This window comes from Lytechinus variegatus, chromosome 5 (genome assembly GCF_018143015.1).
Source record: "Lytechinus variegatus isolate NC3 chromosome 5, Lvar_3.0, whole genome shotgun sequence".
Classification (NCBI taxonomy): Eukaryota; Metazoa; Echinodermata; class Echinoidea; order Temnopleuroida; family Toxopneustidae; genus Lytechinus; species Lytechinus variegatus.
In genome coordinates this window covers 18,684,659-18,709,691 of record NC_054744.1, presented here as the reverse complement: position 1 = coordinate 18,709,691, position 25,033 = coordinate 18,684,659, and the positions used below count along the sequence as shown (strand labels likewise).

Here is a 25,033-nt window from a genome sequence, read left to right as displayed (position 1 = left end):
TGCCTGATAAAAAAAAATCTGCTTGCTCAATTTTTTCATAATTCTTTGCTCTTATTCTTTTATGACGGTACTACACTTAATTTTAAAGGTCAAGAGAAATAACAAATGAGAATCATGTTGTAAACACACATAGGTCTATAAGTTTATTTTCAGTAGTCATGTCATGACATCAGTTCTTATTGCCATCATAGAAATGGATATGCTAATTTTTACTCAGTTTCGCTAGTAGCTTCACTCAGGTGATCCTAATATATTCCAGTGGGTCCGGAAGGCATATTTTAATGTTCCAATCAACAGCAAAGATTTGTCTTCTTCACAGTCTAACATGAGGACCCTTATCACAGACACCCTCCTCCTCACCAACAAGGAACTCAGAGAACGCTATGCCCAATGTAGCAACGACTCTGGTGACCAAGAGATCAGGTTTCACGAGGTCGAGATGCAGACATTGCTGCGGCTGGAGATGGAGTCGGTAGAACCCTCGGACATCGCAGCCTTGAAAGATAAGGAAAAGAAGGAGAAGGAAGAGAAAGATGAAGAAGATGAGGATGATGATGGAATAGAGTTACCAGAGGCTCTACAAGACTCTGTGGATGAGGTGAATTTTCCATATTTAAAACTTGTTGATATAATTCTTCACAATCACAAAATCAAGTGCCCTCCCTCCATAACAGCTATGACATTTAAAAGAGCATCTCAAAAAGTCAGGACAATACCATTGACCAGGTTTCAAAGCATATTTCCTGACTTTGCCTAGTTTTGGCTAGATGTAGGATAATAAATGAAAGATGCCCAGTATGAATCATGAAGTATATATAAAATGCATCTAAAAGTATCTTTCAGTATAGTATTATTTGTTTAAGTATAAAATGTTCTGTCGAATGGGTGACAAGATTTCGAAGTAAAACATATTTTGAAAATTTGTCTTAGACCGCTATCCTCCAGGTTTTCTTACTCTGTATAAAGACAATAGCTTATCTGATTGGGGTGTAATAATGTGTGACATTTGAAATATAATTTTTCTGTAATTCTCATATGCTTTGTACAGGGACCACCACGTCCTAGTAGGTAACAGTTTCATTAGAGAAAAAGAATGATCAAATTAAACTCTCTGGCCCGTATTCTGAAGTCGTGTTTAACTTAGACCATGGACTAACTCTATGCTAAAATTATGGAAAGCCAAAAATAAAAAAATTCTGTTTATATTGCATTTCCCTTATGTTTACTATTTTGTTTCCTGTCAGTTTTATAATAAAGAAAAATGCTTCAGTTATCATTCCCAGACAGTTATGAACAATTTGAGTGTCAAATGCGTTAATGAATTGGATATGTACTGTTAAGGATTTGTGCCCTATTAAAAAACTGGCCCTCCATAGTTATCATGTTCCAATCTTCATTTTATTTACAGGTTGTTCATCTGCTTGAGACAGTACCAATCTTTGCATCAGCAGACAAGCTAACTGCTCTGTTGACTGATGTTGTTCTTGCTAAGTGAGTACTTAACCAAGGATTGATACCATACTTGCCAAACAATTGCTAAATGGAGTAACCATTCAAATAGTTTTATACATTATTAGTTTTTTACATTAAGTTCTAGGATCGAGAAGAAGTTTTGATTTTAATTTCCATTCTTGTCTTATGCTTTGTTGTGAAATTTAATAAACTGTATCTACCAAATGAATGTTTTATAGTTTTTACTCTGAAAAAAAACATAGAAGTTTGACCAAAAAAAATTGTTAAATAGTTATAGTAAAACTTTCAATATAATATGATATCCTTACTTTATTATTTACAGTTATGCAGAGACCATTCCCTACATGGTACGTGCCATCTACGAGGGTTTGGTGAAACCAGTGCCTTCGGTTCTGTTTTCTCCGAGTAGCGATACGACAGGCGTACCCTCTCACAAGCAGCCTGCATCCTATAGGTCCGTCAGCTCCGGTGGCTCTCTCAATACCCTGGGATCAAACTCAAACAGGTAATTTTATGATGGTATGGTTTATCAACAATCATCCGATATATGATGAGCTTAGATGAGTGCTAAAGCCCCTTTTTGTTAAAGTTTTGGTATATCCAGTAAAAGTGATTGTCATTCTCCAACTCATTACTACATGCACATTGTAGAATTTATGTGACCTAAAACTGTTATGGAGGGGATGATATGAAATAAAAATATGTTTAGTGGATGTGTTTTACAAATTTATAGTAACATTTTCATTTTGGTTTTGTTCCGGATTAAGATAAAATGGTTTTCTGATATCCAATCACAAAAATAAAAATGAAATGAAAAAGATTCAACGTCCACGACACTTTGTAAAGATTAAAATGTTAGATGACATTCGTGTATATCTGTAATCACATCGACTTTTCCCAAAGCTTCATACTGTACAGTATGAGAAATAGTGCCATCTCTGATTGTGGACACTTCTCCAGTCTAAGTTTGTGATGGGAAATTTTTGTTGCCCATAATCCAGTTTTAGTAGTCCAAGTTGATTATTCTTGAATCAACTTGAATGAACCAAATTACCTTCAGTTTATTAAGGGAAAATATTGATTCTTATTCTTCATAGGTCAAGAGCTCTTGTACGTCATCCCAGCATTGCAGATGCGGCACCAAAGCGCATCATTGGAGTTCCTGCAAGACGGATGCAAAATGAAAAGAAGAAGGTAAGATTGTCTCCTTGGCGAGTATGTACACAGCCGCTCCAAAACCAACAGTAAGTTGCCAGGGAAGATTCTATGTAAATAGCCAAAATAGTAATTCTTGTATTCAAAAAGCAATCCTTCATATTTTTCAGATTTCTTAACTCTGAATGTTGTTTTATCCTTAATTGTTTTAAACTCTCACTTAGATTTGTCTGCATTCAATCAAGTACTTGCGCCAGTTATTGTTGATCAATTTTGACAAGTTACCTATCATTGAAAAACTTAGGTGTTGTTTTGAACTTGTTGGTTTGGGGGTGGCCGGTCACGTATATGCTAGTGCAGGTCAAATGTGACCTGCTATCTGAAAACCAGCAATATGTCGCCCAGAATAAATTTTGAGATTATAATGATCATGAAAAGGCACATCATGAGCTTTCAAAATTGGTCAACAATAACCCACACAAGAACTTGATCAAATGCAGAAGAAGTTCATTGAGACATAGGCCCGTATTCTGAAGTCGGGTTTAACTTAAACTCAGGTTTAAAGTTGTGGTGTAAGTATGGAAAGCCAAAAGTATCAAATTTTTTATTAAGTTGTATGTTTCTTATGTTTACTGTACTCTTTCCTGATTCATCGATGGTGAAGACAATCATTTATTTACACTTCCTACAAAATTATAAATGATTTGAGAGCCGAATGAGCTGGAGTATGATGTCTCTACTGTTAGTGATTTATGTAACAATTGGCTGTCCATACTTAAACCACAACTTTAAACCTGAGGTTAAGTTAAACCTGAATTCAGAATACGGGCCTGAGAGTTTAAAAAAATATAGAGAAAACAGAGTTTCTAAATGCTGTAATATAGTTTTACTATGGAGATTAAGGTTTGAAGTTTGGTGTTCACTCAAGCATGAGATGTGCAAGCTCGATGAAATTTCCAAGCAATTTGCAAAAAGAAACACTGGTGTCTTTTCTTTTATTCAATCTTACAACTTCAGATTGTGACACTATGAAAAATATTTGTTTTCTTTCAGATAAGCCCAAATGTTCTCATTTTGACTTGATTGCAACTGATCTTATGAATATTTTTTTATATTCTGTATTCAATCAAATTAAATAAGTTTTGTAAATCTTGTAAAGATTTAAAGAAATACATATCAGTTAAAGTTGATATGTATTGTAGTGTTTCGGTGTTGTTTTGAACTTGTTTGGGGGTGGCTGGTCACATATATGCTAGTGCAGGTCAAATGTGACCTGCTATCTGAAAACCAACAATGTGTCACCCAGAATGAATTTTGAGATTATAACGATCATGAAAAGGCACATCATAAGCTTTCAAAATTGATCAACAATAATCCAAACAAGTACTTGATCAAATGCAGAAGAAATTCATTGGCCCGAATTCACAAAGGTGGTTTTGAAAACCCACGGTTGAGTCCATGGTTTATGCAGATTTCCTGTTTAAATTACACTTAATTTAGCCCGTATCGGGCGCGTGTATAAAAAATCCAATGCTGATGCGCGCTTTTGTCACAGTGCGCCAAATCGATGCCTGTTCCCATGGTTAGAGCGCTATTTTATTCATGAGTCCACTGTTTGAAGAGTGGACTCATTAATAAAAACAGTGGACCAATGGATAACATAGCGTGGGTATCCACGGCAACAAGCGTCAATTTGGTGCACTGTGACAAAAACACGCATTAGCATTGGGCATTTTTTATACACGCACCCGATACACGCTAAATTAAGTGTAATTTATACAGGAAATCTGCCTAAACCACGGATTCAACCGTGGGTTTTCAAAACCACCTTTGTGAATTCGGGCCATTGAGACTGAGAGTAAAATGTAGAAAAAACAAGATTTGTAAATGCTGTGATACAGTTTTACTATGGAGAGTGTATTAAATGCTAGTTATTATTATTAAGGGTTGAAGTTTAGTGTTCACTCAAGCATGAGATGTGCAAGCTCGATGAAATTTCCAAGCAGTTTGCAAAAAGAAACACTGGTGTCTTTTCTTTTATTCAATCTTACAACTTCAGATTGTGACACTATGAAAAATATTTGTTTTCTTTCAGAGAAGCCAAAATGTTCTCATTTTGACTTGATTGCAACTGATCTTATGAATATTTTTTTATATTCTGTATTCAATCAAATTAAATAAGTCTTGTAAATCATGTAAAGATTTAAAGAAATACATATCAGTTAAAGTTGATATGTACTATTGTAGTTTCTCATCGTGATTTCTTTGCTTTGATGACAATCCCAGGCTACAGCACTAATCTAGAAAAATATATAGGGTAGAAAGTATCTCTTCTGGAATGTCATATATCACACTAGAGAGGTGGGAAGTACATACTTGAAATGACCCTGTGGTGTTCATCTTGGCAATCATTATGAATTGAGTGTAAAATATTAATTAAGTTCATCCAATTTTGTAATTTAGAACGACGCTGCAGAGAAAAAGAAAAAGGAGCAAGACAACGCAGCTAAGACAGTAAAAAGAAACCTCTTCAATGACGATAGTCCGGATGTGAGTATGCTCACTAGAAGAAACTCAGTGGCAGTCATGCAGACTCATACAGTCAGGTAAACAATGGTATTCTGCATTCATATATTCCTGGACAAAGTAAGATTGGTTAATAGGACTGTGCACTTCTCGTAAATGCTTTGATTTTTTTGTGTATATAATATATTGAATGCATAAACATCCTTTTCACACTTATTCAGTGAATCCAAGGAATATTTTTATTATGGGAAGCGTTGCGTGAAAGGGCTGTTCGGACGTTTTCTGAAAAGTCTCATGTGATCTGATAGTTACCATACAAAGAGCGCTTCTATGCCAGTCAAAATTAAGGGAAAGACGTCGGTTCTCACAAATTGTAAGACAAAAATGTGAATGAAATGCTCTCCAGGGGCCTGTTACATAAAACTCTTGCCATTAAAAAATCTCAGAAAAATAAACAAAAAAATTTAAAAAAAATTGTGCCATGACACACATCAGAAAACTCTGGCTAAAAAAAATTGTCAGAGTTTTTTTATTTTATGCAACAGGCCCCAGGTGTGTGTTTCATGATAATAACAGTGATTTTCATTGGCTACTGTACTGAAATCCTTGCATCTGATTGGCTGAGAGAAAAATAAAATTACCGACTATACATTCGTGGGAAACATTTTCCTGTTAGAAATATAAGTATCCAAATATTTCTTTTTACAGGAGAAGCCCCCGGAAATCAGTGCGTAGCGGTCAGATTGTCCTAAAGACCAAGGTTGTCAAGGAAACACCTGGCAAAAAACAAGTCCTGAAGGCGATGCTTAACAAACTAGACAGAGCAAGGTAATTTTAAATTTCAATTATGGATCGTATGTATTTTACACTCAAAGTTTACTAGTACACATTTCCCTATGTTTGAATTGTGATATCTTAAATTGTTTGGGGTGATTCCCTATTGCATGTATATCCAAACTTTTCATATGCATGGTGTGTGCTTTGTACTGCATGTAAAAAGTTTAAATTTTCTGAAATTATTGTGACTTGAGCAGTTTATGAAGTGAAGTAAAGGTTCAGAAAAATGGGAATTAAACCTACAAAAAGGTTGAGTTTTGTGTTGTGAAATTTATGAGAAGGCAGCTGTCAATAATGTTGCCTCAAATTTACAGGAAAATGACTTATTGTTTGTTTTGTGTGATTTAGACCAAAAATGTTCTTTGACAATTATTCACCATAGGGTGAGTCGACTCTTTCAGTGTTTGTTTCATGCATTCAAGTAAAAATTAAAAAAACCTTGTAAACACCTCGAGTCCTAACTGGCAGGAGTATAAAGAAAACACAAGTGTAAGTGTGAGATTTTAACACACAAGAAATGATTTAGAACCGGGGAATATGCTTGCAATCTAAAAAAACAAAATCCTCTATTTGAAGGTAAGGACAATAATAACCTTGTTGTGTATTCTATTGCAGGAGGAGGAGTAATAGTAAAGAGAGGGGAACACCTGATCCAAGCAACATGTTGGTCATTGAAGAATCTCCAGAGAAACCTGTCAGCTCTATCAAGCCAGATGTCAGACGTAGCCCTCGTGTTCACAGCTTGAAACGTAGACCTTCCTTCTACAAGAAGCAAGAGATGCATCGGGCCAAGCTCCTTGGTGCCAGGATAGCTGGGACAAGCCCACCTGCAGTAGCCCTCAAAGAACCACCTCTGTCAGAGGAAAAGACAGAGCACACTAAGATCAAGTTATCCCCAGCATCTTTCCTTCTAAGTGCCATTACAAGTCCAATCTCTAAAGCTCCAGATGTGACAAATTCACCAGCAAGGGTAGATTTTGATTCGCCAAGTCGGAATACAAGGTCCAGGACAGGTGCAACCCCTGTGAAGGCACTGGGTGACAGTCCTGGAAGGAGTGCCCCGAGGGTAACACCTCGTGCCAAGGCAAGGAGGCGCTTGAATGATGAGCTTTTGAAGGATGATGCAAAAAAGAGCCCTGTCAAGGATCTTTCTGCCATTACGAGTTCGCTACCCGAGACGCCATGTAAAAAACAGGTGGAAGAAATATGCAGTGGACACAGACAATCTCCAAGGCTTTTGAAAAAGGGTGGATCAGGAGACAAAGAGGGAGACATAAGAGGAGATTCTTCAGCATTTCACGACGAAGCTATGAAGACAGCTACCAGACACAGTCCCAGGAAAGCCTTCAGAAAGATTCCCTTCGGTAGCGCTCGGGATACTAGTCAGTTGAAAGACATAATCAATCCTGACCAAATAGGAAGAGGAGCCGAACTGCTTGATGGTGCGACAGGAAAAGAATCAAGCAGCCAATATTCTGCAAATGAATCACCATATCAAGTAAAACTCGATAAGATTGAGAAAAATGATGCAAAAGGAATCAATGTTTGTGGAATTCATGAAGGAGAGCCATCGCAGGCTACTTGGTTTGACAAGCTTGTAGAAGGCTCTGGAGACAAGGAACAGGAGATGGATCAGGGCAATGTGATTGAACATAAAGTAAGAAGCACTCCTTGCAAAGAGGATCTTGGCACACCTCCAATCAAACGAAGACGTTCCAGAAGGGACACGTGTACCCCACCCTATGTTCCTGCGTCTAAGTGTGCCACACCAGAGATTATAAACAGTTGGCCTCGCAAAAAGGTCAGATACAACACTCCATCTCCTTGCACCAGCAAAGTACTGAGCTCTTGCGAAATCTCACCAATCACCAAAGTGGAGGATATCGTTTCAAATTTGACTTCACCTTGCACAAGACGAAGAACACCTCAGTCCTCCTCCAAACAGAGTAGAAGTGGATCTGGGAGGAAACGCAAGAGGCAGTCACCAGGTGTCACCTCTAGTGAGAAGAAACAACGCAGGTCTTCTGGACGTTCCAAGAACTCTCCAAGAGCAAAAGGATCCCTACTGAGCATGCTGTCCCCAAAACATAATCTAGAACAGCGCTGTGTGTCACCTGTGTTTGGAAAAGCGTTAACCAGAACTACATCAAACCCCCAGAAGTTGTCAAAGCCTTCAGGAAGCAAGGGCAGCATGAGCAGTGGGGAATCTTTGGATGATCTAGATAAGAGCTTTTCTCCCATATTTGGAAAGAGTCTAGTCACCAGCCCAAATGTTCCCTCAAAGACAAATGGAAAGGATACTATTCAGCAGGGATTGCCCATGTCATTTATTGATAAAGGATTAGACTCGGATGAAGACACTGATTCTGAGATAGACTTCCCCAAGCTGAAGTCCAGTCAAGGCTCTGTAGGTAATTTATCCGACTTGGAGATGGCTTCAATGGTTGACAGAGCAGCGGAATTAACCAGTGAGAATGAGAAAGCAGACAGATTGTCAAAGGAACACTTGCAGAAAAGTATGCATGAAGACGAAAACATTGGTGATTCCAGTCATAAGAAGCTTCGGAAGAGGAATTCATCTCAGATGTCACCTGATCAAAAGCCACTAGTGAAACGGCACTCTTCTTCAAGTCATGATAAGATCATAGTTGAGAGACAGTTTTCTGATGATAAGTTGCTTGAAAGTAGTAATGTTGGGAAGGCTCTTAGAAAAAAGAGGTCATCAGAAAAGCAAGAACCTGCAAGCAAGCTAAAAGAAAATATCACGGGTGAAGAAACAGAAGTGAAAGACCCCAAACCTGCATTGCCAAGTTCAGTTGAAAGACTTCCTGATGAAAAACTTCTTGAAGACTTGGAAAATACCAGACCCAAGGCACCTCCTAAGAAGAAGAAAAGGGTAACCTTACAGACAAGGATTTCTTCTTCTTTGGGTCAACGTCAATCAACACCATCTAGACTCAGTATGACCTTGAAGAGACCAAGTGCAGGAGCGAACTGGACAGTGACCAATTCCCCTGAATTGGCTTCTCTTATGGGAGCTTCAGAGGACTTCTCACTCACAGTAAGTATTAATGTTAGTGTTCTTTAAATCCTCTAAAAGCATAATGTTTCGGGGGGAGGGGGGTTCTTATTTTCTTTTCTTTTTTCCCCTGGAAATTGACATTTAGATTCAACATTATTAGTGCTTGGCTGGAAATTTATGAATAAATTGAAATACTGTAATTTAATAGTTTTAAATCATATGCAAGGATTCTTGATAAGCATTCCCTATCATAGTGCATACATATTGTTAAATATACTAGAGATTATAATCAGTTTGTGTACCTCTGTCTTAAGATCAGAAAAGGAATGCAATTTACATGTATTTTCAATATATTTGTAAAGTATGTATTTTTTTTTCAATAATTTACAGTACAGTACTTAAAGTCAACTCAACTATTCCTCATCTTATTTCCCCTTTAACTAGGCAAGTAGCCTGTCCTCTGCCGATGATGATGTCTTCGAGCAGAGTAGCATGGTTGCGGGTCCATCGCCACCTGATGTCTCTTCCACCCCTCCTACACAGTCGGGCAAACCCAGCTTCGTGACCACACCCCTCTCTACTACAGGGCTGTACTCTCTCATGAACTCACCTCTGGTGGCTTCTGGGAATCGAAGGTCTACCACAGGAACACCCAAGAGAGGCAGGACCAGTCGTACTTCCAGGCGGAACTTGCCTCTTCAGTGATGATGGCCCATGAACTCTTCCCCGGTAGTAGATTCTGGGAATCGAAGGTCTGCCACAGGTTCCCAAAGAGAGGCAGGACCAGTTGTACTTCCAGACAGAACTTGCCCCGACAGTGACCAATGACTCTCACATCATAGATCTTCCATGGGCACAGCCAAGACAAGTCATACTTTTAGACACCTACCCCTTCTGTGATTACTAATTCACTTCCTCGCATATCATCCATGAATCGCAAATCTGCAATGGGTACACCATCAAGAAGTAGGACCAGTCGTACTTCCAGATGTCATGGAACTTACCTTTTTCTGTGATAACATGTGTAATCTCCTCTCACAGATCTTTACACAAGCACAGCCGAGACCGGTACTTCTAGGTACATGCTTCTAGATAGAACCTACCCCTGCGACTACTTATATGCATGCTTGGATCATCTAGGAATCACAAGTCTTCCATGGGTACACATGAGAGGGCCAGGACCAGTTGTACTTCCAAGTAAACTTTTCTGTTCAGTGATGAACCATGAACTATCCCCTCTGGAGCATGTCAGCATTATTTTCTTGTCTGACATGTTGTCGTACATGTATCTGATAACTTAGACTTTTATTGGCTGAGAAGTACTCTTTCTATGGAAACTGTCGGAGGTAACACATTCCACCCACACACATACAATGTATCTATCAAGTTCTACTATTAACTCACTTTGATAGTTGCCATCTGTTGGTTGATTTGAAAAGCTGAATATCTAATTTTGTAGTGTGTATCATCTAAATTTTACAATGTGCATTAATGTCAATGAATATTTCTGACTTTGAAGAACTTTTGTAAACAGCTAATCAGACCAATTCGTGCATGTCACTTTTCGGTTTGTGCTTATTGCAACCTGAAATTCATGATTCTTTATCCAAGAGAGTCCATACTTTTTTCAGAGTACAAACTTTTTTTTTGCGGGCAAGTTTTTTTCCCCCACTCCGTAAACATTCTCTAGCAAAGTGACCATTCATTTAAAGTCATATTATTATTTGCTTTCTTATGTGTATTGTATATGTTGCCAAATCATACAGAATTTAAATTTTAGGAAAAACATTAAAAAGAGCAATGCAGAAACATGTGAATGATCACTGAGCTTGAGAATGCCCAGTTCATTTCTTTCCTTGAAAATGTTGAGCACGAATATCCAGTTGCCTAATCAAAAGGATTTTTTTTCCAATTTTAATTTATATTTATTTATTCAAAGATTTGAAACAAAGTATTTAAAAACTGTACACAAAACAATTGCATTGAAATGGAAACAGAATGAAACGATAAAAAAATCTTGATAAATGAACTGATGAAAAGAATGTCTACTATAAATTGCAAAATTTGTAAAAAGCATTCAACTATTAATGCAAATGTAAATGGGACTGAAAAGAGCACAAAAAAAATTAAAAGGCCTAAAGATATTGGTTCATGAAACTAAGAAAGTACAGGTAAGGATTAATTAGCTATTCTAATGAGTAACAAAGCTTCACTATATTTGCCTTATACTTGTGTGTCTCTCTGAATCAAATTAATTACATGTTCAGTTAAGGCCAGAAATTTACATACACCCAGGAAATTCAAAGAAAAGTTGACACTTGCCTAACATAAAACTTACTGTATCTTATAAAATGTTTGTGCTATCATTACGAATTTGATATCAAACAAATGAGTATGTCATGCTCCTTCATCACATTGCTTTGTCATCAGGAGCTGAAAAATATTTAGGTGTTATTTTTTTTTCCTGAAATTTTCATATTTTTTTGACAAATTAAAACTAATAACTTGACAAAAACATTTCATATTTGTGTTAATTACTTCTCAACACAAACATTTAATATAAATCTTAGATTTGACACTTACATATTTCTATGAAACGATGTTTGAAAATATAATAAACAATAGAAAACATTCGGCACAAATATTTTTTGTTTCTTCAAAGAAAATTCCACCTGCAATATACTTTAATCCCAACGGAATCCAAATCATGTGAAAGAGCTTTAAAGATAAATTCCAGTTTTGGTAACGATCTCAAAATGACTTTTTACAGAACTTAATATAATGACCGCCCAAGTGTCTGTTTGTATGAATAAATGTATGTGCCAAAGGATTCTGGAAGAAATTGTGTAATTGCTGAAAAATAAGCAAAATAAGCGCGGATTCGGTCACTTCCGTCGGGTCTTTATTCCAGCAATATTAATACACTGTCCCACGTGTGCCTATCTGTGTTGGTGATCTTCAGTGTGAACATTTTTCAGTGTAGATTTCAAGATTTCACAAAGTTCTGTTTATGTAACTGTACCAGATCTAGATCCTCGATGATATACTGACGATTAAGCCTGGTTTGACAGACTTTCTCATGAAATCAGTGTTTACTTCAACTACTGGCATTTATCTTTAATACGCTCTTTCATTGATACCGAATTCGTCATGGTAGTATTGATATTTCTGAAGATATAGTAAATTTTACAATGTTTGGCAAGCGAATAAATTTCACTAAATTTCATGGGTGTATGTAAACTATTGGCCTTAACTGTATGTCTAGTGTGTACAATTGTAAATTTGCCTTATTGTAATGCACATAGTGTTAGTATATTAAGCATGTGGTATTGTTTTTAGGTATAGTCCAGTAGATTAGAGGAAATAATATCAGCAAATTATTTGAAAAGGTATGTACAGTATTTTACACCTTTGAATGAATGATAAAGATAAACAATAAAAAAATGATACATTGTAGTTCAGCATTTACTTATCGTTATTTTTGTTGCATCATGCACTACTCTGCTCTGGAGGTACACAATATGTGAAACAAAAGTCATGACCATCGCTCCATTGCATATGTGGCTTCACAGCGTCTTTCCTTGAATCTCCTATTGGTTTGGATGTTTGGGATTGGAAGAGAACAAGATGCTGAGGAAAATTCATGTGAACTACTGCTGCTACAAGAAGCCAAGACTTTTGTTGAGGTACCTATGAAATTTAACATTTCTAAAAGTTGCTTTTCTACTTGACCAAAGAAGATGATTTCATCATATTTGGAGGCACTTATGGGGAAGTGAGTTGCATGCTTTGAGAATAATCTCAAATTATACTAACAAACTGGGGCCCGTTTCATAAAGGACTTACAACTGCTGCAACTTTGGGCAACTACCATGGTAACATGCATCAACAGCCGTTCAGAATGAAGGTTTCCATGGTAGTTGTCATAATGGCAAAGTTACAACAATTGTAATGCTATAACACGGTCTCCAGACTCCCCCCCCCCCCTTTTTTTTTTCTTGACAAAATGGCACACCTTTCTTAATATAAAATGCTGCATAAAGTGCACTGTATGGATGAAATCTACATAAACCATAGCTTCAATATTCACATTTGTGAAATAAAGTTTATGATTTTGAGGCCTGTCTTGCATATTCAGTGCCAATGAGGTGAATATATCATCTTCTAAAACCCATGACCACCAAGATTCCCGAATATTTGGAAAGATGCATGAAATGACCTACTTCACCGACTTTCCATGTTTTAGAACGAGTTTAAAGTAAATATTAGATCCTAATCTCTGATTTTTTTTACACCTTGATGATAGTTTTTTTTTTTTAAATAGAACAAGAGAGAATGTTAAAAATGGATACCAGAGAAGCAAAGATTCAATATAGAAGGGATAGAGGCTTGGAGAGATATCGAGTTTATAAAGAGAAGGATAAGATAGATGGATCAGCAGGTCAGAGCAAAAGAGAAATTCATTTTTCATTTCGTTTATTTCCACAATAACAGCAAAGATAATTATTTTACAACAGAAATGTGAGTATAGAATAAATTAACAATTAGAAATATTGAAATAGTTCACAAAGGTCCAGTACACAGATATAATGTATAATTGAATTTTAGAAAGTTCAGTTTTAACTTAAATGCTAGCTGTATATTGTGGGGGAAACCTTGGAAAGCGGAGCTTGTAATTCAGGTTCCCCAAAAGAAATCGGAGGAATCGGACACAACTGGAATCGATGATTTATTTTCTGTCAGAATTCAAGTCATTGCGGCATAATTTTGAACATTTTCTGGAGATTGGCCAAAAGCTACATGAATCATAATTTTTTTATTTCGCTCCGCTGTTCGAAGAGGTCCGGCGCCCTCTACCGGAATGGTCTGTCAAATTATTATATATAAACAGAAATACAATTCGTTGTATACATGTAGTATATATTTCATGGGAGGGCAGATAAACTTGAAAAAAATCCTTAACAATCCCCGGTTTTTCCATCCCTTTTCTTCCCATTCATAGTTTTACAAAAAATCTGTCCATAGTGTCAACCTACTTAAATGAAAATGAGTTGTGCTTGTGGGGTAATTCTCCAAGTTCGAGTAGCATCTATTTGTGAAGATGATTTTTAAGAATCGCAGCATATGTTTGTAGGTGCAGATGAGTGCCTTCTCTTCTCATTGGCTTGTAATGAGCATTATATAAACATGGAGATAGCTACATGATAAAATATCCTTGTTTGTTTCAATATCAAGCGTCCTTTCTTTTCCATATGTGCAGTAAGCAAGAAATACATTGATTAGACTCGTTTTAACTTTGGTATTTTTATTCACCGTCTATCTATTCTTTTCATTTACAACTTCATACTATTCATATAATGTGCTTATCAAATCTGCACCTGCAATAAAAATGGTTGCGTGCAATGCAGTTTACTACTTGTCTATAGCATGCATTATCTTTGCTTTTTTTATAGTCAAAATATAAACGAAATCAGCAATCGGTTCTTCTCTGGTTTACTTTGTAGGACCAACGCCGTATACCTATTGTGTTACCCTAACTGAGGGGCCCCAATTTAAGAACTTATATATTTGTTACTCTCCAGAGGGGGGTTACCACATAGCAATGGACCATTGTGTTCAGTCACACATAACATGATTTATGAATAGGAGAATTATTTGGATAGATTTCAGGCTCGGTTGCATCTGTTGTATATTGCTAACAGGCGCAATGTTTCTACGAGAATCGAGATCCGAAAGCAGATTTGTTGTATTGTGTTGGGCGGGAATAGGCCCTCGGGGTATTTTACGAGAATTCTCTCACAATCTTTGTCGGTTCAAAATATTTAGATTTAAGTTATTCATTGAATCTCTAGAGTATTGAATTCGATGTTGTTGCCAAAACGAAATAGGAAATAATAATATCATAATACTACATCCAATGTCGACATTGGATTCCTAACTAGAAACCTGGAAACAATTTTGGTTTTTTTTTCTTCCTCTTCTTCAAGTTTTTACAATGGCAAAATATAAACAATTATTGTTAAAAATATTTTTTTTTCAAATACGCAATTAATAGGAAACAAATATTATGACTATGAGACGCTTAATATGGATTTATAAACATCTAAATGGGTATCGAGTGCAGATATATATAAGATAAGATATAAGATATAATCCATGTATTTGCAATACGTAAAGCAGAGATTGTTTTTTATTATTATTATGATCCTTGTCTAGATTCTGTGATAAAGTGTAAATGAATAGAAAGTAGGTGAACCCGTATGAAGTTGGGGGGGGAGGGGTGTAGGCCTACATGACATACGAGAGAAAGATACAGAGGGGGTAGAGACAAATGATTAGAAGATCGGAGGAGATGGGGATTTCTCATTATTTCAATAGTTAAATTGTGCAAATTAACACATCACATTTAGGCATACTAATGTTCTAAAACAATAAACATAAACTGTAGGAAAGTGTAGAGGTGAAAATGCGCCCTTTTTTATTGGTAATAAATGGCGATGGGGCATTGATGGTCCTTCACAAGATTCTCGCGAAAAAAATGTTATAATTTAGAAGTGAGCAAAGTGATAAAGGAGAGGGGAAATACCCAGAAAAATAGAAATTATTTCAAAACTGATACCAGAGTGTTGGAGTAACTTCATAGATTGTAAAATGAGCTTGCAATACAGGGGACAAACTTGTAGACCTGTTTAGCACATATCTTTCCCTGCGGATATTAACAACATGACTTTTCAACAAGCTTTGACCTACACGTAAAACACAGAATATGATCCCAACGTTGGTTATAGAAATATGACATGATTTTTCTAATATGTGATAGGGGTAATAGTTCATACTATTTCCTCTTGGGATGGACACGATGAAGAGTCGATATAATGAAATAACTGCATTCGTCCCCTTTGTCGAATGTACTTTAAAATGAAAGGTGACAGTTTACGAATCAAGTCTATCACGATGACAGTTTAAGAGATGAAACTTGGCATGCTACAACCATTGTCTCTGCTTTGGATTGGTAATGTTATGATTAGCTATGAATGTTCCCTAGTTTCTTGATATTTTGTAAATTGGAGGCTGATTCATTAGGGATTTAACCAGATATTGTTACAGCTGACTCGATGTTTAAACACATCGAGAGAGAGAGAGTACAAGCAATCCTATTTTATTTAGACATGTCAGACATGCATTCTTCAAAACACCGAAATATCCCTAAAAGGGACAACGGTATGCACGAGAAAGAGCAAACTTTGGAATGCCATGCAGCATTAATTTCCGAGATAAGAGTTTCTGGTGGTATAATCCAGTGCAAAGAAGTAGAGAACAATTGTAATACTAATATTCGGAGATGTAGTAATAAATGCAAATTTTCATTATTTTTACTATGGCAATTAACGTGAAGGAAGAAAAGTCAGAGAAAATCATGCGATTCGCTTTATCAAAATAATTTGAAACCAAGTATTTTCCAATTACTACGACTTTGTTTGTAATTACAATTATTTTCATAAAACACACTCGGTTGATATAAAACTTTCCTCATTCTAAAATTTTAAATGAAATACAATTATCAGACTATATTATACTAATCAGAGGGTAATCGACAATTTCTTTTTCAAGTTTTATACTCAAAAATTCATCCGATTTAAGCTTCAAAATGCAAACAGAACAGAGTCATAAAGTCGAGTTGCTCAATTCCATTTTATTAACAGTAGAACTTTTGCCATTTCTGCAAGAATCAAGTCAATTTATCATCTAATGCGGTTACGTTCTCATACAAAATAATCTCTAGCCAAGCAATGGGTCCAAGAACATACTCTCTGCTGTAAAAATAAAACTTGGACAATATAAGCAGACCCAAATAAGCAGATATCCATTCTCTGAAATTCCACATGCCGTAGCTTTATTTTTTCCCCCAGCAATTTAATGTTATATATCGCTGGTCGGACAGTGCATCGTATATCTCAGAAAGCAACCACTTGCCTAAAATAGTCCCAGCTGGGAATCGAACCCAGAATCTCCCGACATACACTCATGCATACATCGGGTGTCATGACCGTTAGACCACTGGGGACTTGATAGCAGGCGTTCATGGCGCGCTCTTTCAGACTCAGACGCATACACAATCAGATATATTCATTTAAAAAAAATATATATCTATTATTGGTTTTGACTGACCAGGCAAATATCTTTCCGTTCTTCAACAATTTTGCCTTGTTACCATCCTAATATTATCTTATCATCAGAATTCCTCGAAGAATAATTTACAATTTCAAGCATACAGCGATATAAATCTTAATTAATTTCGTTTGAATAATATGTTCAGTATATGTCAGGAAATTAATTTCTCTTACAAACATTGTCGGAAATGTTACAAGTTGCCATATATTTTGACCCTCACTGGCGGATCCGTGGGGGGGGGGGGGGTTGGAGGGGACACAGTGAAGCAAAATCCAAATTTGTAACGTGAAGATGCCATTAAAACAGAAGTGTGCCCCCCCCCCTTGAAAGTGAAGACCTTTTTTTGGCTTGTCAAAGTTTTTAGAGGACGCAATATTAATTTTGGGTTAAAAATCCTCCCCCACCCCTCGGAAAAATGTGTCCCCTTTGTAAGATTTTGGGACCCCTGTATGTAAAATAGACACCATAGGTGATCTTGTGACTCATTAAATACCATTTCACTTGTTTACAACCCCACCCCCTACCCCCCCCCCAAAAAAGCGAGGAAATCAAAGGAATGTTTTCTAGTCAAATGAAACGGCAAGATATTCCCTAATTGTAAAACAACAACTTTCTCCTGCATACGTAATACTTAGTAGCATAACATGTCAGCTTTTATACGCACATTATTATAGTGTATCAATTCTGAACGCCAAATCTAAGGAATGTATGTTGAAATAGCTGTTATCGACTCTTTGCTTCGGTCAGTTCGCTATATCTCTCAATCATTCTTCCTATACTATAGTGCACCGTACCGTATCCACCCCCCCCCCCTCCTGTTTTAACCCCACTTCGACGCTAGTTATTGGCATGGTTTTATTGGGCATTATCAGCCACATCATAAAGATATGGGAAGATCAATATCCTGGTGACGATGTAAGGGGAAAGGGTGACATCGGGAGTCAATTTTCTTTCGTATAGAATTCAAGGTTGGAGCTAAAACAAGAATAATATAGTACCAGGGATATATGACGAAATTAAATGTAGAGGGTATCTCTATACGGTAGGACGGTGAAGTCGACATTCACAAATCCGTGGTTCTATGTCACCAATCTTTATTCACCCTGACAAAAAGCTTATTGTAAGAATAGCAGAAAAAATAATAAAAAAAATATTGCCGAAGGTTTGAGAAAAATCCATCAAATAATTGAAAAGTTACTAGAATTTCAATTATTTCATTTGTGACGTCATACGCGAGCAGCATTTCTTCATAGCGAATGGTAAAAAAATCAATGAAATGTCATTTTCTCAGAAAATTGAAAATGGTTTTCACTGTACCTTTTGTATATCAATAGACAAATCATTTCACACCCGAGCATGAATAGAAAACAAAATTAAGTCGTAAGAACCATACAGAATTTTAAATTCATGCATTTTATATTACATAACACATGGGGCAGCTGCTCGTATTTGACGTCACAAATCCAAAACTTTGAACTCTAATAACTTTCTTACTCTTTAAGGGAACGAACCTTCACCAATATTTTTACTATTTTTTCTGCTATTTTTACAACAAAGTTTTCTTCAGGCTGAACTTCCCCTTTAAGTTAGAAGTCGATATCCATCACTTTTTGCACAATCGAAGTATTTTTCATTTACCCCCCAAAAAATAATTATAGCTTTACGATCGGTAAAAAACATACCTTAATCAATCGTTATCTTATTTGCTTATTCATCTGGTAGCATGTCAACATTTTAACGTTTTGTATTTTTCAATTCAATTTTCAATTTGTATGAGGAAACAAGTAGATAATCCCGATAGTCGTCTTTCATCAATATAAAGAAGAATTTTTAATTTCAGATTTCTAATTAAAATTGTATCTTGTTTGCTTCAGTTTTGATACGCCCCGATTCGTCAGAATTGTTGCTTAAATATGTTTGATGTATGTTTTCATCCAAAACTAAATTATGGAACACATGAACCATGAGTTTTTGTTTTGTTTGTAATTAAGATTCCCTTTAACATTCCATGTAAACAACACTTAAAAATTCAAACAACATTCACAATGAATATGTTATCATTTCATGGTGTACATACGTGCAATGTTTAGCCATCTGTAACCATTTTGACATAACAGGGAGCCAAAACGGGACTTTTGTAACGTCAAAGCCTGGGAAACATTATTCATGAATATCTGTCTGGGACTCCGCAATCACAATTCTAATTGCCCTACGGCAGAGGTAGATCGATTTTGTGAATAATAAAAAAAAATGACTATGAAAATGCTGACAACGTTTTATCCAGATTACAGTTTTCAGGGGCTGTTTCGTATGATTTTTACTACATGATTTCGTAAAGTATAGAAGTTTAAAAGGAACAATAATTTTGATAAAAAGTAATAATCGCTTGTGTGAATTTGGTCACTAAGGCTGTGACAATAAACATTACAGTCAGGGGCGTCGATCCATTTTTCAGATTGGGGGGCAAAATCAATAACGTTCCAAAGGCGCTCGATCGTACAAAACACTCACCCACACATACACACGCACACGCACACCCACACACACACACACACACACACACACACATATATATATATATATATATATATATATAAATATGTACGACTCATGAGACACAGACACGTATCTCACCAACAAATTAATGCGAGCGCGAAGCGCGAGCTGATTTTTTAGTATACTGACACGAAAAGCGTGCCTGTTTTGGACTATTTGTAGTAATTCATGAGGAGAATACATATCTCACTACACAGATAGTACAAGTGCCGAGAGTGAGCTGAAATTTCTTTATATTCTGACCTGAAAACTTGATTTTCTAAGCATTTATGTTACCAAAGATTTGTATCTAAAAGAACAATAGATGCGAGCGCGAAGCGCGAGCTGAAAATTTTGATATTTTTTTGAAAAAAATGACAGTTTAATGGACGTTTTTGATGAAGAACAAAATATATATCCAAGAAAAGATGATTGCAAATTGAAGCAGGAGTTCTTTTGAGGCTTAGAACTGAAAATGGGACATTTACATTCACCTATTTAATCATGAAAAGTATATGGGTTTTTGCTACAAAAAGATGCGAGCGCGAAGCGCGAGCTGAAAATTTGTATATTCCAATATGAAAAGCGGACATTTTGAGCACGATTTTAAATAAAGAACGAGTTGTGTATCACCATCTCGCTTGCTGAACATTACAATCTTGTTTTTTTTTTAATGCATATCCGGAATTATTGGGGGGGGGGGCAAAATGATATGTTTGCCCCCCAATATTTTCAATGGTGGGGCGATCGCCCCCCCCTGCCCCCCCCAGGATCGACGCCTCTGATTACAGTCATCATGTAAAGGGGATCATTGAACAACCGAAAACAACAACATTAAAAACCATTAAAAGATAAAAATTATGCATTTCATATTACATAGCGTATGGGGCAGCTGCCTCGTATATGACATCGCAAATTAAAAACCTCTCATTCTAATAACTTTCATAATCTTTGATGAATTTTCCTCAAATCTTCACTGAGATTTGTAATTATTTTTTCTTGTATTTTTCAAACAAATTTTTCTACAAGTGAAGTTTCCGTTTACAAGTAGGGGGGGGGCAAGCGTTCAAACAGGCGGGTGAAGCCTTGTAGTTCGGAAAGAAAACCGAATTAGATCAGGGGAAGAAGGGGAACGTGGACGAATCGCGTGAAAGAAGTCGAAAACAAAAATGACAATGATCATCAGAAATCAAGGAAGTGGAATGGCTTTAGCCCCCCCCCCCCATGGTGCCCCTATGATAATGATAAACTTGATATTCTATTATTTAACTAAAGTTAGACTTAGTCTTGGTTTATAACACAAAGTCATGGAGAATGACTGATGCAAACACAGGGGTAGAAATCTTCAAGAAATAAAATCTTCATGATATAATCCATCAAAAACTAAAAGCAGTGGAAGATAAAATCAGTAGGCTATACCGTTTGTTGCCCATGACAATTGACCATATACGTACATAAAGAATGACGAAATGTTATACAAAGACACGGGTTGGTAAAATTGCGTTGTTCATAGAATTGCATTTGCGCCTTGTTTACAATATTCGGATGGTTGATTTTTATGATGTTTTACCAGTGACGCCCGAATGACGAAATTGTTTGTCATAAACACTATAGAAGCCAACAAACTGACCATTTGTTTGCTAAACAAGGCATTGTCCCGATCGCATGCCCTTGGGACAAATAATTATTCGATGACACGATATTGGTTTAGTAAGAAAATCGAGATATTGACAGTTTCACAAAAATACAATGATAACAGTAAAGTAATTTCCGGTGAGGCCCATATCTACGCCAAAACTTTATGTGATCAACGATTCACCACAATTTGTTAGTGCATCTGTAAACTCTGTACACCCGTGTGTATGAGCATGGAGCTCTTGGTATGAGGGTAGATTTAAAATTGTAAAGGAAAAACGTTAGAAGTATTGGTAAACATGGACGTTTCATTAACTGTAGTTATGCAATATCTCGAAAAAAATGCTCAAAAGAATATTTAATGAACCCAATTATTGTTTTAGACATATCACTGTATACTAAATACCGATTTTATCTCATAAAAATGAACTGTACTAATTTTATGCTAATCAGCAGTGCACAAACCTTCATCAACAATGAATAATAAACTAAATTGCCGTCAGTATATTTTGCATATTGACGGCAATATACAAATATGACGAAATAAACCAAAAGAAGAATTAAGATGTCGGGCTCAATCGTCTGATCGTGGTATTTGAAACCACCTTTTCTTCTGGAATTGATTAATATGAACCTTTTTATAAGGAAAGAATAGCGCCAAAATGTGCTCCTAATAAGTTACACAACGAAAATTCATAGCCATGGATTTTAGTTGTAGAAACACGTGTATACCACATGTCATCAATTGTATTGTGGACCTCGTATTGTCATTATTGAATAAAAAATCGGATCCAGGAATCCTTAAAACTTTGATCGTTTCTATTCTAAAAACGAGTCTTGTCATTGAGTTTAATAAAATCACATGTCGAAGTCGAATTTTCACATGGCGATCACATGATAATTGAGATGTCTTTAAATCCAAGCATTATTCTGACTCAGAAAAAAGGATAAATTGGGAGCTGTCTACGGATTCAAATAGTTTCGTACACCTATGAGAAGATTTAAGAAATTCCGTTAGATACAGTCCGATAGGCCCATTTATATCAAACATCTTAATTGAAGCCCTTAAAAGACGATCCCATAATAACACTCACAATCTCCTATCCGCATTTTAGGGAAAATGAGTACAACTGATACAAACAAACCATGGATAATTAGGATCCATGCACGGACAAACATACATATACATCGGTGAGGGGTATATGCCTCAGATTTCAAGCATCTTCCATCATGTTAAAAGGAACAATGAAATATTATTTAGCTGCCCAAAAGGGTGACTTCAAGTACGGTGTTGTGACCGACTGTTGTTGGTGTAGCTCCAAAACAAACAACCAGCCACAATAACACCAGCTTTCGACATCGTATTTGAAATCATTCTTTGTCGATGTTAGGGTTGCAACAAGAGATCAGTACTTTTACAAAATGATGATTTTGACGTTCTTATTTAAACAATTTAATGGAACTTTTCATCCTTTCTCCAATCAAATGTCTAATTTTAAACAAAAGTTAATTCAAGCCAAATCAGATCACACACAAGCCCATGTTTTCGCATCACTGTTTTGCGATCAGTTTACCAAATATTATGACACTGTCACCTATAAATATTAGATCAGTAAATACATCAATTTATGTTACAAAAATATGATCATTTGTCCCTCAGAAAAGTCCCAACGAATGGATGAAAATTTGCTTCCAAAACATGGGGCTTGTAGAACATTTTCACAGAGGCCTGGAGCCCTGAACTATGATCATACTAGTGTGGGTTAATATATAACCATTTTGGTTCGGAAAGTTTTGCTTTGTGCCGTTTAATACAAACCAAAAGAATAATTTCCATAAAAAAAATAAATGTTTATTGTCTTAAATTTGCTACCTAAATCTTAAGTAGACTCTTTGTATAGGTTGAAATGTAAACAATAAACTGATAGCAATTATTAGACTATGGACAAAAACAATCTATTGACAGCATGGACAGAACTAACTCAACTGGATCTCTTTATATTCTGATATAAACATTCGAGTAATAAAAAAAATATTTTTAAAAATGAATTATAGGGAGGAAAAATAAATCAGTAAAAACTAGCATGACACTAATAAGGTACAAGGATGACGTCTTTGGCTGATTCAAGTACATATCAATAGCTGTTTTCAGTTGAAATCAAGTCCGTCAGACTTAATGTAAAAAAACCCCCACAATTGTGCCATTTTAAGAGAATGTCAAATATTTCTTAATATATACAGTATGCAGAAAGTCTTCTAACGCAAACCATTCTTTTCGTAAATGGCCATAGCATAAATATAGACCCTATCATTAATTTTACTAATATTTTGTTTGACATCTCCTATACATACGACAAAATGCATTATTACGAAGATGACTTATAAACTGATTCAATTTTGGCAGGATATAATTTTAGTGAAGCCATGACATTTACGTGAGGTTGACAACTCTTTGAAATGAATCGACAACACTTTATCAAATTACAATCATCTTCAAGCTTCTTCCCAAAAAAGGTGAAACATTGGATCAAAGGTTGACACAACCAGACAAAGATTTTCATTACTATTTATAAATCATTATCACATTTCAGTATAAACATGGGATCATTTTCTTGGCTACTGGTATATCTGAAAAGTTAACAATGAATAAGCAAATCCGATCGGGTGACCGTTTCTTGAAGCCGACCTACATGTATATTTTCATAGAAATATAAAGCATTGTTAAATAGAATGCGTTTCTGTTGAGAGCTTCACCATTTCAATCTAATATAATATCCCCCACGTTGAAATTAAAGTTTGACGATGAATTGAAGACATGGACACTATAATATGAAAAAGGACAATTCCACCCCGAAATTCTTTTTCATTTGAACAAAGAGAGAATGATCCAACAAGCATAACACTGAAAATTTCATAAAACTCGGATGAAAAATAAGATAGTTATAGTTTCACTTTATTTCACAAAACAGTTATATGCACATCCTGGCTGGTATGCAAATGAGGAGACTGATGATGTCAACCACTCACTATTCTTTTGGAAATTATTTTATGAAATATTCAAATTTTCTCATCATTTACAAGAAAAACAATAATTCCTCTCTGAAAATGTTTAAGAATATATGATTCGGTCAAGTTGGTCCTTGTTGTCGAATCTGTGAAAAATTGAATATTATATAATTGAAACAATAAAAAACAAAAGAAATGGTGAGTGAGGGACATCATCGACTGTCTCATTTGCAATTCACCGAGTTGTGCATATCACTGTTTTGTGAAAATTAGACCAAGCTTTCAATTGTTATAACTTTCTTATTTTACATCCAATTTTGATGACATTTTCATCGTTATGCTCGTTCGATTTTTCTGTATTTATTCAAATCAACATTTTCTTGGGGTTGACTTGACCTATAAACCTAAGTCATCGTTAATATCAATTTCATTTTTCAACTGAATATATTGCCACATAATGCAAACAAAATTGTTGACATGAAAAAAGTGGAGGGGTCAAAGGGAGAATAGGCCCTAATGTTTGTATAAATAGGCCCCAAAGATTACAGCTCAATACCATTTGACTTGCGCGAAAACGATTACAATAAGGACATTATCATATCGTAAATCAATGTAATATCAAAAGGAAAGCCGTTTGAGATGAGTTTGATCACGGAGACATGCTCGTTTTTA

General features: G+C 35.9%; 1 protein-coding gene across 1 annotated transcript in view; it reads left to right on the top strand.

The window, feature by feature from the left end:
* Positions 1-11,370, top strand: part of LOC121415640 — a 32,378-nt gene extending 21,008 nt beyond the window's left edge. The window contains exons 12-19 of the mRNA XM_041608927.1: positions 320-598; positions 1,409-1,491; positions 1,796-1,978; positions 2,571-2,667; positions 5,092-5,234; positions 5,863-5,982; positions 6,607-9,052; positions 9,458-11,370. Coding sequence (XP_041464861.1) covers positions 320-598; positions 1,409-1,491; positions 1,796-1,978; positions 2,571-2,667; positions 5,092-5,234; positions 5,863-5,982; positions 6,607-9,052; positions 9,458-9,718 — 3,612 coding nt within the window. The 3' untranslated portion in view covers positions 9,719-11,370. The remainder of the gene's footprint in view (positions 1-319; positions 599-1,408; positions 1,492-1,795; positions 1,979-2,570; positions 2,668-5,091; positions 5,235-5,862; positions 5,983-6,606; positions 9,053-9,457) is intronic.
* Positions 11,371-25,033: the final 13,663 nt, after the last annotated feature.